Source organism: Saccoglossus kowalevskii, chromosome 13 (genome assembly GCF_978046115.1).
Source record: "Saccoglossus kowalevskii chromosome 13, keSacKowa6.1, whole genome shotgun sequence".
NCBI lineage: Eukaryota > Metazoa > Hemichordata > Enteropneusta > Harrimaniidae > Saccoglossus > Saccoglossus kowalevskii.
In genome coordinates, this window is record NC_140653.1 from 30,171,269 (window position 1) to 30,188,675 (window position 17,407).

The 17,407-nt window shown below is 35.7% G+C and overlaps 1 protein-coding gene across 1 annotated transcript in view; it reads right to left on the reverse strand.

Moving 5' to 3' along the window:
• LOC102805910 (uncharacterized protein KIAA0825-like) overlaps positions 1-17,122 on the reverse strand; it is a 31,013-nt gene extending 13,891 nt beyond the window's left edge. Inside the window, exons 1-10 of the mRNA XM_085507198.1 lie at positions 17,051-17,122; positions 14,525-14,684; positions 10,009-10,177; positions 8,566-9,268; positions 6,926-7,078; positions 5,375-5,568; positions 3,052-3,211; positions 2,537-2,583; positions 835-978; positions 170-288 (exon numbers count right to left, since the gene is read on the reverse strand). Of these exons, the coding sequence (XP_085363324.1) occupies positions 170-288; positions 835-978; positions 2,537-2,583; positions 3,052-3,211; positions 5,375-5,568; positions 6,926-7,078; positions 8,566-9,268; positions 10,009-10,177; positions 14,525-14,664 (1,829 nt within the window). The 5' untranslated portion in view covers positions 14,665-14,684; positions 17,051-17,122. The remainder of the gene's footprint in view (positions 1-169; positions 289-834; positions 979-2,536; positions 2,584-3,051; positions 3,212-5,374; positions 5,569-6,925; positions 7,079-8,565; positions 9,269-10,008; positions 10,178-14,524; positions 14,685-17,050) is intronic.
• Between the last annotated feature and the right edge of the window lie 285 nt (positions 17,123-17,407).

The following is a 17,407-nucleotide window of genomic DNA, read 5'->3' on the forward strand; positions in this document are numbered from 1 at the left end:
TGTATAATAATAAGGTCATTATGAAGATACCTCAAAGTATGCACTCAGACAGTACGCCGTCGTATTGACTTCTGCTGCATGCCGGTCATACTTCCTCGGTCTTTGTGAATACTTTGAGGTATCCTCATAATAACCTCATGTGATTACACTGAAATAGCACAACCTTTACCTTGCGTCTTCTCCAAGTATTTTTTCATAATAACCAAGATGGTTTTTGAGGAATGATGTGGTTGCTAGGGTGATATATAAACACTGGATTGGTGAGTTTTCGGATATGTCTCCATTAATCTAATGATATAAGTAAATAATGAAAATTTATCCGTATTTGTTTCCCGGTTTTTCAGAGACAGGGGTGATTTTATAAACAGATGATAATATTCTATTGTTTGTTTCTGTTTTACACCAGGTTCATAGAGGCTAGCTTTTCTTTACTCAGATGTCACCTAGCAACAAGTAATAAAAGAATTTTTTACATTATACATTACCAAGATGAACAGCACATAGATACGTTTGGTTGAAAAATGCTCTAGACTTGTAAAATCAAAATATAGAACGTGATAACCCCATCAAGACTACCTGCTTTCTTTGCACATAGAAATGACACAGATCACATATTATCTCCATGAAGAATTTGACATTTATCGTTTGCATTGTTTGGAATTGGAATAGAACTCACTTCATGGAATACAATCAAAAGTACCAGTTGATGAGTTCAGATACTGTAAACTACCAGGAAAACAAAATCTGAGTTTATCATCAGAAATTGCCAGGAAGACAAAATCTGAGTAATAACCAAAAACTACAATGAATCCACAAGATTGAATTGTCTCTTACTTTTGTTATTCTCTCATAGAATAATCTGAAGCTAGCAATGACTGCATCTGTAAAAGCTGATTTGATTTGCTGAAAAATACTCTCATTAGTTGCAATAGCCAATGGGAGAAAGCGATCCAAAGTTCTGATGACAGTGGCACAGCTCTGTAAAGAAGTCGATATTAACATATGAATAGACAAAATATTTTACACACACATCTTAAAACAACATCTAAATAAAACCAAATATAAGCTCACCAATCAGTGTTATATATGTTATTGCCCTACTGGGCAAGGATGAAATGCATTATGGGTAAAACAGTTCTCATTGCATTGAAAATATCACACTGAAAACTCACTAAATGTCAATTTTTTGAGATATTTTCAACAAAGTTACAACTGATGCACAGCTTTAGTAGCCCCTGTCACCATGCACAAGTTATCTAGATACAATGAAATTTAATTTTTAAATCTTTACAAAGTTAGGAAAGAAGTACAGCTTTTGCGGCCCATGTCACCATGCACAAGTTTTTGAGATAAAAAGAAATAATTAAATAAATAATCAAAGAAACAAAGCGAAAAAAGATAGCAATCTTTGCTATTTTTTATGACATGCTTCTTGTTTCTTGAAATATTGTCAATTTTTGTTTTCAGAATCTGTAGACATACATTTGTGTATACTGTATTTGACATATTAGTAGCATTTGCACATTCTTAAATAACAGAGGTATGTGTATGGTAAAATTATAAACATCAAACATGCAATAAATTTTGTGCTCTATGTGTGGTTTTAATAGAGCAACTGAGGTAATCTTCAATTCAGTCGACGCTTTCTTAACCTTTTAAGCACCAAATTAAACTTTTGTCATCTTTCACAAAAAAAGTTCTACATACCATATGTGCATATTAATTAGGTAATTTGCATATCATTAACCTTTTAAGAAACAAAGTCAACTTTTGTCACCATTCACAAAATAGTTACATACCGACTGTGCATACTAATTAGGTAATTTGCATATCATTAACCTTTCAAGAAACAAAGTCAACTTTTGTCACCATTCAAAAAAAAAAACACCATTATGTTTTCCACATTTTCAAAACAATTGATTACAATCAATAATAAAGTATGTGTCACATATGACTTATTTACCACTTCTGTGTCACTGAGAATGTTCTAGAACCGTACTGTGTCTGGGTGGAATATTCTAGATTTTTTTTAGAAACTGGTTGAATAGGTAATAGAACACTGTAGGAGGCAATAGAAGGTAATGGAACATTCTAGAAATTTGTAGTAAGTGCCAGACTCATTATGTATGCTGATGTAATGGTCTATTTATAGACTGGGGGTATATATAGGGGAGTTGTTTAGCACTGAGTTCAGATCGGAGATCTCGTTGAATTGTGTTGGAGTTTAAGTATCTAGTTATTGGAGGGTTGGAGTTTTACCGCGTTATTGTACTTGATGTTTGCAGAGTATAATAATACCAGTACCAGTTGAAACCTCATCTGTTGGCTCCGTGTTCGTATGTTATCATCGCCGCCAGGGAAGTCTTTATGTTACTGTTGCCATTTTGGTATTTGAACCATCACACCTGTACTATACCAATTACGGTAAAATTATGTTGCGTGTGACAGTATGTCCACCTGAATCAAGTCAAATATGTAAAATATTGCACCCAATTTTGACATGATAACTTTGACAATTAAATTGTTAACTACTAACCTTCGTGACTCTTCTTGGGTAATCACTTTTCCCCCCTGCAAGGTCTCCTAGAAATAAACACATTATTACAATTACCGGTAATTCAATTATATTTCATTGTAACTGAAATTGAAGCAAAGCAATTTTATCACTGCACCCCATTTCTCGATCTTTCCTGACACAGATTTGTGTTGAAGATTATAAGACCAAAGGAGGATTACTTTCGTACAAAGTTGATGCTCATTATTTGTCAAGTTATTTGCAATCAACTTGCGAACTTATGTGCAAGAAAACATAAATTCATTTCAATTCTATTGAATGAATAATATTTGAATTTAATTTTGTCACTACTACCAGTAATTTTTATGATTTGATATATTGAGAGTATTCATGAAGGCTGGATTTTGTAAAAAAATAACTGTGAAACACATGTTCATTATTTATGTAGCCTCCATTTTGGAAAATGTTGTTGAAGTTAGCTTCTGATTCGGATTTGTATTCGAATGATTTATTGATTCATGATTGACACAACATACCACAAACTGGTTCAGTTTCCAATGTATGCTTGAGTTCATAATATTTAGCTTCTTCTCGCAACATTTTGTGACATGCATTCTCTACAATAGATGTCAAACCTTTGGCGACGGTCGGGATCACCTTCTCATAACTACGACACCAATCCCATTTACTTCGTTCCTATTGATGTAGAAATTTATTACAAGAAAGTTACCACACTAGACATTCACTATGTACTTTAACCTTATTATAATCATCCCCTTTATAATTTCCTGATGGTAATGAACAAATTGCATGTCTCCTGCTATAATAAATCCAATGTATAAATGCAGGCTTTTTTGTACCCAGTTAGTATCGGCTTACTCTGTCAATAGCGGAACAAGTGCCCACAAACCTACATCTACACCTTAGGTACTTCAATATAGTGAAAACTATGTCTCTCAAAAGAGTTTGTTAAAACAAGTTTAGACTATAGTTGTATCTTTAGAGGGGTCTATATGTCAGGAGAGTTTGTTAAATTGTCGTAATTATATTCAAATTGCAAAACAATACCATTTGCAGTTTCTGTTTAATATGACATGTCTTTGTCTGAGTATGTCATCAAATTATTCATGGACATATTCTTTACACTAGTTCATAGTTAATTATTACATAATCATTTTGATATTCCAAACACCCACATTGTATTCTCAGGAGTGAACATCCTGACAACCACAACTGTTGAAATCAATGGTTGAAAACTCACAAAAAACTTTTCTTTGGGTTTGTTGTTGAGAATCTCAACAGTAATGTAACAAGATAACCCACAACATATATAAATGTGGTTATTCAGGATTGTTTTATAGTTGAGTTTTTGCTGATTTCACCGGCACTTTAACAGCAGCAGCTCACGCAAAGCCCATAGAAATACACAATACAGTGGTGTGCGTCTTAGCAACATAGAATGTCCTATGACAAAGCTCTGCCCCCCCCCCCCGATAATTTGTTGTAACAACAAGTTTTACTTGAAGTGATGTTCACAAACATCCTGCAAATTTAGGTACCATATACATTGCAAACCAACTTCAAATACAAAACAAAACCTCAATTAAGCATGTTGCACAATTTATCTTCATGGCATTCCAACAACGCACAAAAAACATGTGATTTGAACTTATTATATTTATTTACTCTTTAAAATTCTTTTTACTAACTTGTTATATTTTATTTTTCTGTATTGATTAATATTTCTATTGCTATATACTGAAAGAAATGTATATTTCTAAAGATGCAATAAACAATTATTATTATAGTTATACCGTACTTGACCGCGTTAGCGCCCATGCCCGGGCAAGCGCCCACCCCCCACTTTTGCGCAATTTTTATATTTGGGGTCACATTCGGCAAAGCGCCCACCCCTTCAAAATGCAACTAATTTAAAACTTGGTCTTGCGTAACGAATCTTGGTAATCGTTTTTATATGATACAGCGTGGATATCGACTGCTGTGAACATGTTGTGAATGCGTAGAACACGGTAACTGTGCGTAAACTACGCTTCGACAATGACCTGTTAATACAAGTAAAATGCGATAAATATTTCATGCCATATTCAGTTTACCTCTCAAAAATGGCTAGTTACTAGTTTTTTGGAAAAACCATGTCGTTTATTCGCTGAAATCAATTCCAACAGATCGTACTTCGACATCGATAATTCACTTCTGCATTGCGTTGCCGGAAAGTCTTCGAGAATTTCCGAAGAATTGCGTCAGTGCAACACAGCATTCTGATTGGTAAATAACCAACTTGACCCATTAGGTCAAAGGATGCTGCTGCAGGTCAAATGCAAATGCATCATGGCGGAAAGTGATTTTCATCGAGAGTTTGCGTACGATCCAACACCTCCTTCGTCAGTGGAGATAATATGACAATTTTGACTTTGACTGTGTTCCAACAGACTCAAATGTTTTTAATTTCATAAATTCTGGTGGTACGTAATTAATATTGTAATAAAATGTGCATATTTTTTGTGATCATTTCTGTTTCTTCATTGTGAAAATCAATGACGACTCAACTAATTTCGGATTTCCCTCAAAGACGTAATCTGTCACTTGATGAATCAATTTTTTCATTTGCACTCTTTTTCGAGGGGGGTGCTCGGGTAAGCGCCACCCCTAAAAAATCGTGGTTTTCTGAGTTGAGGCCCCTGGGCGCTAACGCGGTCGAGTACGGTAATACAAGTCTGTCAGCAGCTGTTATAAATCTCATAGAAACATCATGCATACCAGACACCGGCTAATGGTAAAATAGCATGTACGACATCCGATGCCAGAAACTGTCACCTGACATACAAAAAGTAAACTTACCAGACTAATCATTTTTATAAGAGATGTTGGAACTATGGGTGGTGGAGTTGCATCTGATAACATAGCTTGGGTAACGCCAAATGGTGGTGGTATTGCATCTGGTAAGAGTATTTGCTTTGCACTGGAAAAGCCACTTTCATTGTATTCTTTACTATAATTCATCTGTTTGCTTTCTCGATTGTGTTTCAAAACTCCTAGAATAATAATGAAAGTTACATGGTAATAAGTATGATTAAGTCATGTGACCATTTCTCGAGTATAGTGATTTATTTACATTTTTGACAAGCAAGATACCAGATTACAAATTCACTCACTGATCAACACTAGCTCACAACATTGCCTGTGAATTGTTTTATTAACCACGACACATAAATATATATTTAATAACAACATCACGGAACAATGGCATTATATGAATGACAGATTCTTGCCAATCAGACGCTGTGCACGCCCACGTGTATAAAACATAAACAAGTGCAAGCATCTATACCATCCACTTGAAATCAACCTTTTTTATTTCATGAACAAATAATTTTCCCATATTTCATAAGCCAATGAATATCATAAAATTGTAGCAGCTTAAACTTTATTTGGGACCTCAAGTAAGAATTAATTTTTTAGACAATGCAGATACTTTACATATGTTGTAAAAGTGTTATTACATCATAATGATATTTATTTCACATGACACATGGATTTGGTCAATTCAAGAGTGTAAACAATGAAATTAAGTCAGCAAAATTAAAGCAGTTTACTAGTATCTTAAATTAATTAACTGTATGAATAATTAATCAATTTGTAATTAAGACATTTTCAATAGGCACTAAAAGCTGGAAAATAAAATTGTATTTATTTGCTGAAGAGGACAACAGAATTGGTCATTCACGATGTGAACCGTTTTCTACATGTTCAGCACTGCCTGGCATAATCAGTCATTTTCATGATCCCTAGCTCATAAAGATGTGCATAAGATTTTGTTATCAGTCGTTCTGAAATGCTAGCAAGATTACAAACCTTATTTGCTCTATTAGAAGCACATCTCCAACAGAAGTGTTTATAAACCCAAATTACAATTATTGTATACTGAAACATTTAAAAATGGCTCGACTTTAGAAACACCTCTGTTATTTAAAGCGTGGTAGTCGTCACGCTGCGCATGTGCGAGATATATTGGTCTCATATAAACAAAGATGGCGACTTTGACTGTTGCGCAGATCAATGAGTACAAACTGAGACGTTTCCAAGCTTTAATTAAGTAATTTTCATGTTATTGGAAGGCATTGAAGGAGTCACTGGCGATAATCAGTGCAAGTCGCGCCCAGGTCAAACCTCATATTTGTGATTTCCATTTGAAGAGCGCATTGGATTGTGGGAAAATCAAAGTTTATCAACACAAATGTGGCACATGACTACTGCTCTTTAAGTAAGTGCATGTGCTATGACTAGGAAATATGGTATATTTCACAGGCAATGAGACCAAAAACTGTTTACAAAATTAAAATTTAAGAATGAGAACATAGACAAAAAAAATCATTTCTCAATAATTATTACCTCGTAAACTGCTCTTTGGTTTTGGTGGTTTTTCTCCTGGCATAGGATTCCAGGTAGTTTGTTTATACAAGTTATCTACGTAACTATCCAGACTAGCAGTAGATGAAATCAGACAAACCAGACACTCTACATCACTGGCTGCAAATGTTTTACCTACAAATACAACAATACATGTAACCAGACACATCACTGGCTGCAAGAAATAAATACATCATTTATATGATCTAACATTGTCATGTTCACAAACGTAAAAAGTTTTACAAATTACATCATGCATGTTCCTTAATAATACTGCACAATTCCATGCTATGATGGTACTACCAAAAAATTAATCCACTCTCACTACATCCCCTCCTCTACAATCTTTCCCTTACCAGTGTTATTGTATCACCATACACAACACAATTAATTAACAATCTTTCCCTTACCAGTGTTATTGTGATAAGCATCTTTATTGTTATGAACATCATTAGCCTTTGTTTTGTTTCCATCTCCCACAGCATTTTCTTTGTGTTATTGTATCACCATACACAACACAATTAATCCCATCTCACTACATCCCCTCCTCTATAATCTTTTCCTTACCAGTGTTATTGTATCACCATACACAACACAATTAATCCCATCTCACTACATCCCCTCCTCTACAATCTTTCCCTTACCAGTGTTATTGTATCACCATACACAACACAATTAATCCACTCTCACTACATCCCCTCCTCTACAATCTTTCCCTTACCAGTGTTATTGTATCACCATACATAACACAATTAATCCACTCTCACTACATCCCCTCCTCTACAATCTTTCCCTTACCAGTGTTATTGTATCACCATACACAACACAATTAATCCCATCTCACTACATCCCCTCCTCTACAATCTTTCCCTTACCAGTGTTATTGTATCACCAAACACAACACAATTAATCCACTCTCACTACATCCCCTCCTCTACAATCTTTCCCTTACCAGTGTTATTGTATCACCATACATAACACAATTAATCCACTCTCACTACATCCCCTCCTCTACAATCTTTCCCTTACCAGTGTTATTGTATCACCATACACAACACAATTAATCCACTCTCACTACATCCCCTCCTCTACAATCTTTCCCTTAACAGTGTTATTGTATAACCATACACAACACAATTAATCCACTCTCACTACATCCCCTCCTCTACAATCTTTCCCTTAACAGTGTTATTGTATAACCATACACAACACAATTAATCCACTCTCACTACATCCACTCCTCTACAATCTTTCCCTTACCAGTGTTATTGTATAACCATACACAACACAAATAATCCACTCTCACTACATCCCCTCCTCTACAATCTTTCCCTTGCCAGTGTTATTGTATCACCATACACAACACAATTAATCCACTCTCACTACATCCCCTCCTCTACAATCTTTCCCTTACCAGTGTTATTGTATCACCATACACAACACAAATAATCCACTCTCACTACATCCCCTCCTCTACAATCTTTCCCTTACCAGTGTTATTGTATCACCATACACAACACAATTAATCCACTCTCACTACATCCACTCCTCTACAATCTTTCCCTTACCAGTGTTATTGTATAACCATACACAACACAATTAATTAACAATCTTTCCCTTACCAGTGTTATTGTGATAAGCATCTTTATTTTTATGAACATCATTAGCCCTTGTTTTGTTTCCATCTCCCACAGCATTTTCTTTAGACCAGTAAATCCAAACTTTATCGATGATATAAATAATAGTTTCTGATAATCGGTCCAAATAGAGTTCTTGGATTGCTGGAAAAGCCTGGACAACATCTTCGAATACCCCTGACATCAAAATCTCAACGTCATCACTTATCATCCCTCTTATGACTTCAGTAACTTCCTGAAATGCTGGTGTGATAGTTTGTAGTTTGATTTCTCCTTCTTCTTCTTGCGTTTCAGGTCTTGGAAGTTTATTGTTAATGATACACTCCAATTGTTGAGCACGTATGGATCGATATCTTTTCCAGACTTCCTTGTGTGGATATAGGATACAAAGGCTTTGTAAATATTCCCATCGCTTGTTTTGACTTACATCAACAATGTCTGGATTACGTGTGAGTGGAAACGTTTGCAGTTCCTCATAAAAAAACCTTCGAAATTTTAAGCGTATTTCATCCCATAAGGTTTCGTTCATTTCTTCTGAGTTGTGGGTAACAGCATTGATAGATACGGTAGAATCAGTGGTTTCTGGAATGGCTCGGATTGGAATAGCGATGCCATCTTGTGATGACATCATCAGTAAATTCTGAAATATACTTTCTTCATTACCAGGATATTTATCCAAAGTTTGTAACTGTAATATGAGTGATGATATGTTATAACATGAACATTTCAATCAAATGGTTGTGTACATTGAATTAACCTACTCACCACCAGTTCCCTCATCACAAATTCACAAAAAAGTCCTGTTTATAGTCCGCACTTACCTTCAGACAGAAATAGCCAAATTTTTTGAGTGAAAACTAAACATTGACTCAAATTTTGTCAGTTGGCTCCAAAATTAGGGTTCATTTCCAGAAATATTGAAACATATAAGAAAACAAGCGCAGAAAAATTTGGGCAAGAAAGCCTGGTGGTGAAAAGGTTAAACTAACTCTAAATATTACTTAACTGTGTGCAGTTTTAGTGTAATTTGTAAAATTCCAAAGAAATACATATTTGACACATAACTCAAATCAGAAGAGTACATCATGTTTAACCCTTTGTGCTCAAAAGTCTACCTTTCTCTCACAAAAAAATATTGCATATTTTGTTTTTCCAGCAGAAATTACATAAAAACAGACAAAATACTGCACCACAATATTGATGGGATATTGATAAATGTATTAAGAATGTGCAACAAATACACCAGAGCAATATCAGAATCTAAAACAAGCAACTGCAATTTAATCATTTTATGGAATGTAACCATGATTTGGACCTAAATTTTGGCATTCAAAGCATTACTTGACCCTGTGCTTGATTTCATATTGACTGTTTACTTGATAAACAAAACCCATGATTTAACCAGTGTTAAAATAGAAAATGACTCACAATTTTTCTAAGAAGTTTATTGACATCTTCAGGTTCTGGTGGCAAACAAGCAGCTCTTTCTAGTAGAGCACATTGGTTTAGTTGTTCTACAGCCTCTCTTGGTGTAATATACAGATTACCAGACATATCATTGGTTTCTCCCATTATAGTGTGCATTTTCTCTTCCAGGCTGTGATTTATCATAATATTAAATACTTTATGATAAACAGTAACACTGTTGTAGCATGTACAATGTAATTGTCAAATCTCACATCAAGATTGTTCATTAGAAGGAAGAAAAAGTCAGTGAATCTAATATATGGTACCTATGATTTTAGGACTGAAAAATATTGCCTTGAGTACGTCACTCAATAATGGCTTGTGAGTACGTCACTCAATAATGGCTTGTGAGTATGTCACTCAATAATGGCTTGTGAGTATGTCACTCAATAATGGCTTGTGAGTATGTCACTCAATAATGGCTAGTGAGTACGTCACTCAATAATGGCTAGTGAGTACGTCACTCAATAATGGCTAGTGAGTACGTCACTCAATAATGGCTTGTGAGTATGTCACTCAATAATGGCTTGTGAGTATGTCACTCAATAATTGCTAGTTAGTATGTTACTAAATAATCGCTAGTGAGTACGTCACTCAATGACATGTATGAGTACATGTATGTCAGTAAATGGTTAGTGAGTATGTCACTTAAAGTGTAACTGAATTGGGACAATTGACTTTTTTTGTGTGCAAAATTTATTTATAAACAACATTATGAAAAAAAATCAAGTGAAACATGTACATAAATTAAATAAACGACCAATAATAATGTTCTGGATAAGGAAACATTCACGTCCAATTTCTTGGCCGACTCAGAACGAGGCTTCAGCTAGAGAACCTAATTAGCATACAAGGGTGATTTGTGACGTCACGGGGGGAATTTGTCATTGTTTCACAATGGCCGCTATACGCATGCAGTGCTCGGAAAGCGACACGGAATCTATCTTAGTATCGTCTGACGAGAGTTGTGAGATCGAGGAATATGATGACAACGAGAGATGTCACGATTTTGTTTTAGAGTGCCAGGGACAAAGTGGCCCATACAGGTTTGAACCTGCGAGAAAAGTACGCCATGTGGGTGACCGTGTACCTCCCCAAAATGACCATGACGATTCAGGCACCCGGTTCAGACACAGGCACAGAGTTTGAACATCGTGACCGAAAATCTTAACGTTGTTATTTTTATTAAACTCCACCTAAACAATGTATCAGTAATGTTAGAAAATTTGCACTCTAAAATGTAAATTTGTGTGCGTCCGATAGATCGCGTGTTCTATTTCCGGTAGGACGAATACCTACAACTGCAAGATCGAAACAAATGAAATTGTACTGATAAATGATTCGGGCGTAAAATTGCACTGCAGATAACGTTATAAGGAGAAGGTCCATCCCAATATGTCCTGGTGTTCTTGACGGCTTTGGTCCACTGATGTCGTAAATTCGAATTATTGTTGTTTTCCCCCAAGGAGAAGACAAGCCGAAGGACCATGAAGCTAAATAGAACTCCCACGCATGGACTGAGTGAAAGAAAATATTAAATAAAGGCTAAAATAAAACCTAATATTACACCTCTCTGTGTCAATTTTGCATATATTTGATATATATTTGTTCGTAAATATCTAGAAAAATCTCGTCTTTCGTTAATAATTTCATTTGTTTGAAAGGTCCACCGACCGTGTCCCAATAATTTGTTTGGAATATCGATCCCCGTTGGTTTCTCCATGGAACTATAAACCCCTATAGTTCCATGGTTTCTCCAAATGGTCCCGACGTCCGTCATTCAACACAATCAGCATTTATTTATAGCAATTCACCAGGATCATGTCCCGTAATTTGCGGGCTGTAAAACCAAATAATGAACAAGTACTATTTATTATATTTTTTTTTACCTCGCGAAACTACAACAGTGCGTAGAGTTATCGCGGTGGAACAGTCACCTTGAAATCGATGGAATTTCAACTATCCATTTCTCACCTTGAAATAAAAAAAAATCGAAGAGCATCGGGGGATATATTATTTACCAGTCTTACCAATCGCTAGCTTTATTTTATTCGAATCTATAAAATTCATGAGTTTTTCGACATTTGTTGGCAACTTCCACGCTAAAAATGAATGAAAATGTGGGTGTGGTTATCTCGCAAAGTTCTGTTGATAATACGGACAAATATGGTTCTGTAACCCAGGTCGTTCCCCGATCAGGTGACTCTCAGCCAATCAATGATGTTGTAACAAAGCATATTTGATGCAAATTGAAGGGTCGTCGTACCATCCAATCTCCGGCGTCGATTAACTTAGTTTTTTGTGCTGTGACAGGCTTCACAATTATTCACTGAAAAACATCGGCATATTTTGACAAACGGATGGGATTTTACCTCAGTTCAAAAAAAAACAGGGCTGAGATACAAATCAGTTTTGCAAGTTGGGAAATAAAGTAAACCAGACTGAGGTCGTCGATTTTCAGTATCGAAGGACTTCCGTGTGAATCATGATTTTCAAATTGTTCATCGGCTGGTCACCAAATATTTACGGCTACAACTAAATGGACACGTTTTTTTCTGAAGACCAATAAATTATTTCTGCATGTCAAGCGCTATTCGATTTTTTACAGGGCATGTGGTTTTTATTTGAAAATATTTTTTGTGAGAATACTTTTAAAGTACGTATAGATCGAGCTCGTGACTTAATTTTAAAATTGGATGTCAAATTTTACCAGACCAACGCCATCACAACCAACCAATCATAGTTGGAAATGTACGCACTTGTTTTGGAACTTTGTATCAAGATGACTGGCGACAACGCCGACGCACCAGGCGGCGTATGTGTGTTGTGCATGTATTAGTAGTCCGGCCATGGGATCGGTTCTCTTACCAGAAAATAAAATGAGCGAAAAATTTTATAACAAGAACAGTTTCATTTCGTATATAGCAAATTTTGTTGTATCCGAACGACGATTTCATCGTGTGATTTAAATTTATCACAATTTTCCTTGCAGTCAATACGACACTCGTCACCTTGCCGATTGTAATGTACTTCACAAAGTTTTTGATGCCCAATACTCGCAACACTAAAATAATTCAACAAGATATCTTTTTAGTAAAATGTCATTTTACTCATGTCACAATACTTTGAAGCTGATGCCATGTTGATGCCATGAGACTGCGAAGCTGAGGCCACGATGATGCCACAAAATAAGCAAGGCGAGCACAGCTTCAATTTTCAATGACGCGAAGCTGATGCCACAATGATGCGATGCTGAGGCGACAATGAAGCCGTGCGTAGGCGACAATGATGCCACAAAAGCCAAAGCTTTCGCGAGAACTGTATTGTATGCTGGTTTACTAAACGCTTGCATATGGAAAATGGTAAACAATCTTGTCTGCTAGCAATCTCCTGCTGTATGGTCCCGTTGGTGGCGCCATTTCGGCAACACTCGTAATGCCGAAAAAACTTGAAGGTGGCAGGAGAGGGGGGCGTGGCCCGGTTTTGGAATATCATTGACTGTTTACCCAATTTATATACCCTTTTCACTTGATTTTTTTTCATAATGTTGTTTATAAATAAATTTTGCACACAAAAAAGTCAATTGGCCCAATTCAGTTACACTTTAATGGCTAGTGAGTACGTCACTCAATAATTGCTAGTTAGTATGTTACTCAATAATCGCTAGTGAGTATGTCACTCAATGACTAGTGAATATGTCACACAATGGCTAGTGAGTATGTCACTCAATAATGGCTTGTGTGTACATCACTCAATAATTGCTAGTTAGTATGTTACTCAATAATCGCTAGTGAGTATGTCACTCAATGACTAGTGAATATGTCACACAATGGTTAGTGGGTATGTCACTCAATAGTTAGTGAGTATGTCGCTCAATGGCTAGTGAGTATGTCACTGAATGGCTAGTTTGAGTATGTCAATGGCTAGTGAGTATGTCACTCAATGGCTAGTGAGTACCAGGGGTTTCGTTAAGAGCTGACCGCTGGCCATATGGCCGGCTACAAACCCAAATTGGCCGTATACTTTCTCCACCCAGACTGCCTACATCGGCCTCACTGCAGCGCAAACTGCCGAGAACCTTTTTCTTTTTTTGGCCTGTTGTTACAGGACGATGGCCTGCTATTAAATACATTTGTGAAACCCCTGGAGTACCTCATTCAATGGCTAATGAGCATGTCACTCAATGTCTAGTGAGAATGTCACTCAATGGCTAGTGTGTATGTCACTCAATGGCTAGTGAGCACATCACTCAATGGTTAGTGAGAACGTCACTCAATGGCTAGTGAGTATGTAACTTAATGGAAAATAAAATAAAATAAAATAAAATAAAAATAAAATAAAATAAAATAAAATAAAATAAAATAAAATAAAATAAAATAAAATAAAATAAAATAAAATAAAATAAAATAAAATAAAATAAAAAATAAAAATAAAATAAAATAAAATGAAATGAAATGAAATAAAATAAAATATTTACCTATAAGAATTATCATCCAACTGCTGGTCTATGTCTTTAATAACAGATTGCAGTGTCTCTATGCTTGGTATACCATGTTCAAACATTGCACCCACACTAGGTGCCTTGTAATGCAACGCTATCTTGCTGTTGTTAGACATCTTGCTATATGATAATTTTACTGAAAATAAAATCAGAATTGTATAAATTTCTGTATGTACATGAGGTCACAGGGTCAGGTCAAATATTAACCCAAAATACCCAATAATATTCAATATTTTTAACTGCCTCGTGTGCAGGTTTGTAATCAATTTTAAAACAGGAATATTTTCGACTGAATGGCACCAGTATAGTTCAATACAATTATATGCATATATAAATATAAACAAGAGTGCAACTTGGTTAATCTTACACATACGATACCACACATGGACTAAGTGAAACCATAGTACAAAATTTATACTTGGTATAGTTCTGATCTCCTGCAGTATCAGTCACCCCTGCAGTAATTTAGTGCTAAATGTGGCTTTCACCACACACCAACACGGTTACCCGGTTAGTAAGAGGTGAAGGTGACAGAAACACACAGCAAAAGGGAAAAACAACATTAAATACTCTTCATATATATATTTGTAAAATATCATGCAAATAAACAGGCCAGGAAAATAACAATTCTATAAAGTTACAAGCATAATATAATAACTGAAAGCCCATCACTAACTTATGTGAGTGTAGGAATGTTTGGTACCCGGTTCAGTTTCTCAACGTGTGCCAAGTCCTTGCAGCCCAGAGTTGGTTGCTCCAATGATCTTTACATGGCCAGCGACTGGAGTTCGCGAATTGAAATGTTCAACTCTACCTTCGTAACTGTATCACCAGGCTTCCTTCTCAGTTTTGAAGATTCAGACTTTGATTCTAAATGCCGGGTTCAGCTATGGTAGTATGTATATTTGCTCACCGGATTTCAGGCACACTCAAAGCGTAAAACCCTATTCATTGGATAAAATCTTGAGCAGCAACCTCATGGAAACACGCCGTTGGACTTTAAATACCAGTCGCCTGTACATTCATCACGCAGATACTCATCCAGTGAAGTCCAGTGCTGTATGTATAGTGTTAAATGCACCTAAATATTGCCTATAAAATCCCACCTCTCACCTCTACCTATGATAATAATTAAATATATAAATAAATCTTTCATGTACAACTCACACATTATAATAAATAAATACAGAATTACATCTTGTGTACATCACGGCTGGTGACAGTACATGTATTGTGGGTCATGACCTTCATTATACGCTTTCACCTTCACACAAATGAGATACATGGTTTGAAATACGAACAATATGGGTATTTTGTGTTTGTTAATTTCTATATGAACCAATGAGTAATGTCAGTATGACCCTCTGCTTTCACTTTCACACAAATGTGATACATAGGAACAATAGAATATTTTATGTCACTTCCTGTATGGTTCATCTCAGCATGACCTTAATCACATGATATCACTTTCAAACAAATTGTGATACATACGGTTTAAAATAAGAACAATCATGGTATTTTGTGTTTGTCACTTCCTGTATTTCTGAGTAAAGTGAGCATGACCTTCATTACATGCTTGCACTTTGAACACAGGTGATATATGGTTCAGAATTCATGGTATTCTGTGGTAATGAAGCTTGTATTTAGTGACTGCTGTAGAAACTGTAGAAACTATCACCAAAATTGTAATCTGATTGAAAAAAAAATATTTGTTCATAAGCCATCAAAATGTAAGTAATTCTTCAAATTATTTAACTTATTTTTAATGACATTTAATTTCACTATTCTGATGTTTTTGCACACAAATTTTGGGTTTCAAGTTCACAAATTAGCAAGGAAAACAATGAGTTCTATTGTTATTTCAACATATTCATGTAGATTCAATTTTGCGTATTTTACTTATCAGCAAAAAATAGCAAGTTAAAACCCAGTGAAGAATTAATTCATTTACAATAACAATAAGATATATAGTACACATGTAGAGTTTAATGTGCTCGTCAAAATAAAAAATGGACCCATATACTTGGGTTTAAAAAACAGCATTTTGGATCAAAATAATCGGCCTAGATGGTAGCAACCATCACATAAGACGTCCATCTACAGAAATAAACTACTTGATTGGTGTTTGACAGACAGTTCAGTTAAAGCAAAGACATGGTTAAAGCTAATGACCCTTTAAGTACACGAACACAATCCGAATTTGGTTCTAAATTCTCTGAACTCATAGGTATATTCGTAGAGGTATACGACAGTCACCAAGTTGAACGCCATTTATACACATAAATAATCATACTACACAATCCGTGTTTGTTTCAAACTGGCAATGCGTTGCTGTCGTCGTGCCGATTGATTTGTTGTTGTGATGGTGACAGAACAGACATGTATATACAACCCGAACCGCCGTCAAAACGATCAGCACTAACTTTTCAAGAGACAATTTTGTACGCGGACATTTCTATTCAAAGTAACAATTATATGATCAGACGAACGAGCAATACTTACGATGTGGAAAACAAGACTATCCTCAGCAAACGTCTTATTCCACCATCTTTAGAAAGAATTCTGTGTTACCTTTGACCTTTTGAAGCGTGAGGGCGCTATTCCGTGTGCCAAATCAACATACATTTTGTCGTTACTGTCTGCTTTATTGTACACTATGACGATACCAGGGGCAGATACATGATTTTTTATTGGGGGGGGGCAAACTTTAAAATCGTCAGACTAAATTAATGATTTTTTTATATTATACAAAAACAAATTGAATATTTTTTTTCAACGGGGGGGGGGGGGTCCCTGACCCCTAAGAACCCCCCGCCCGCCCAATCCGCCGCTGGATACGATTTCAATACAAATTTAATA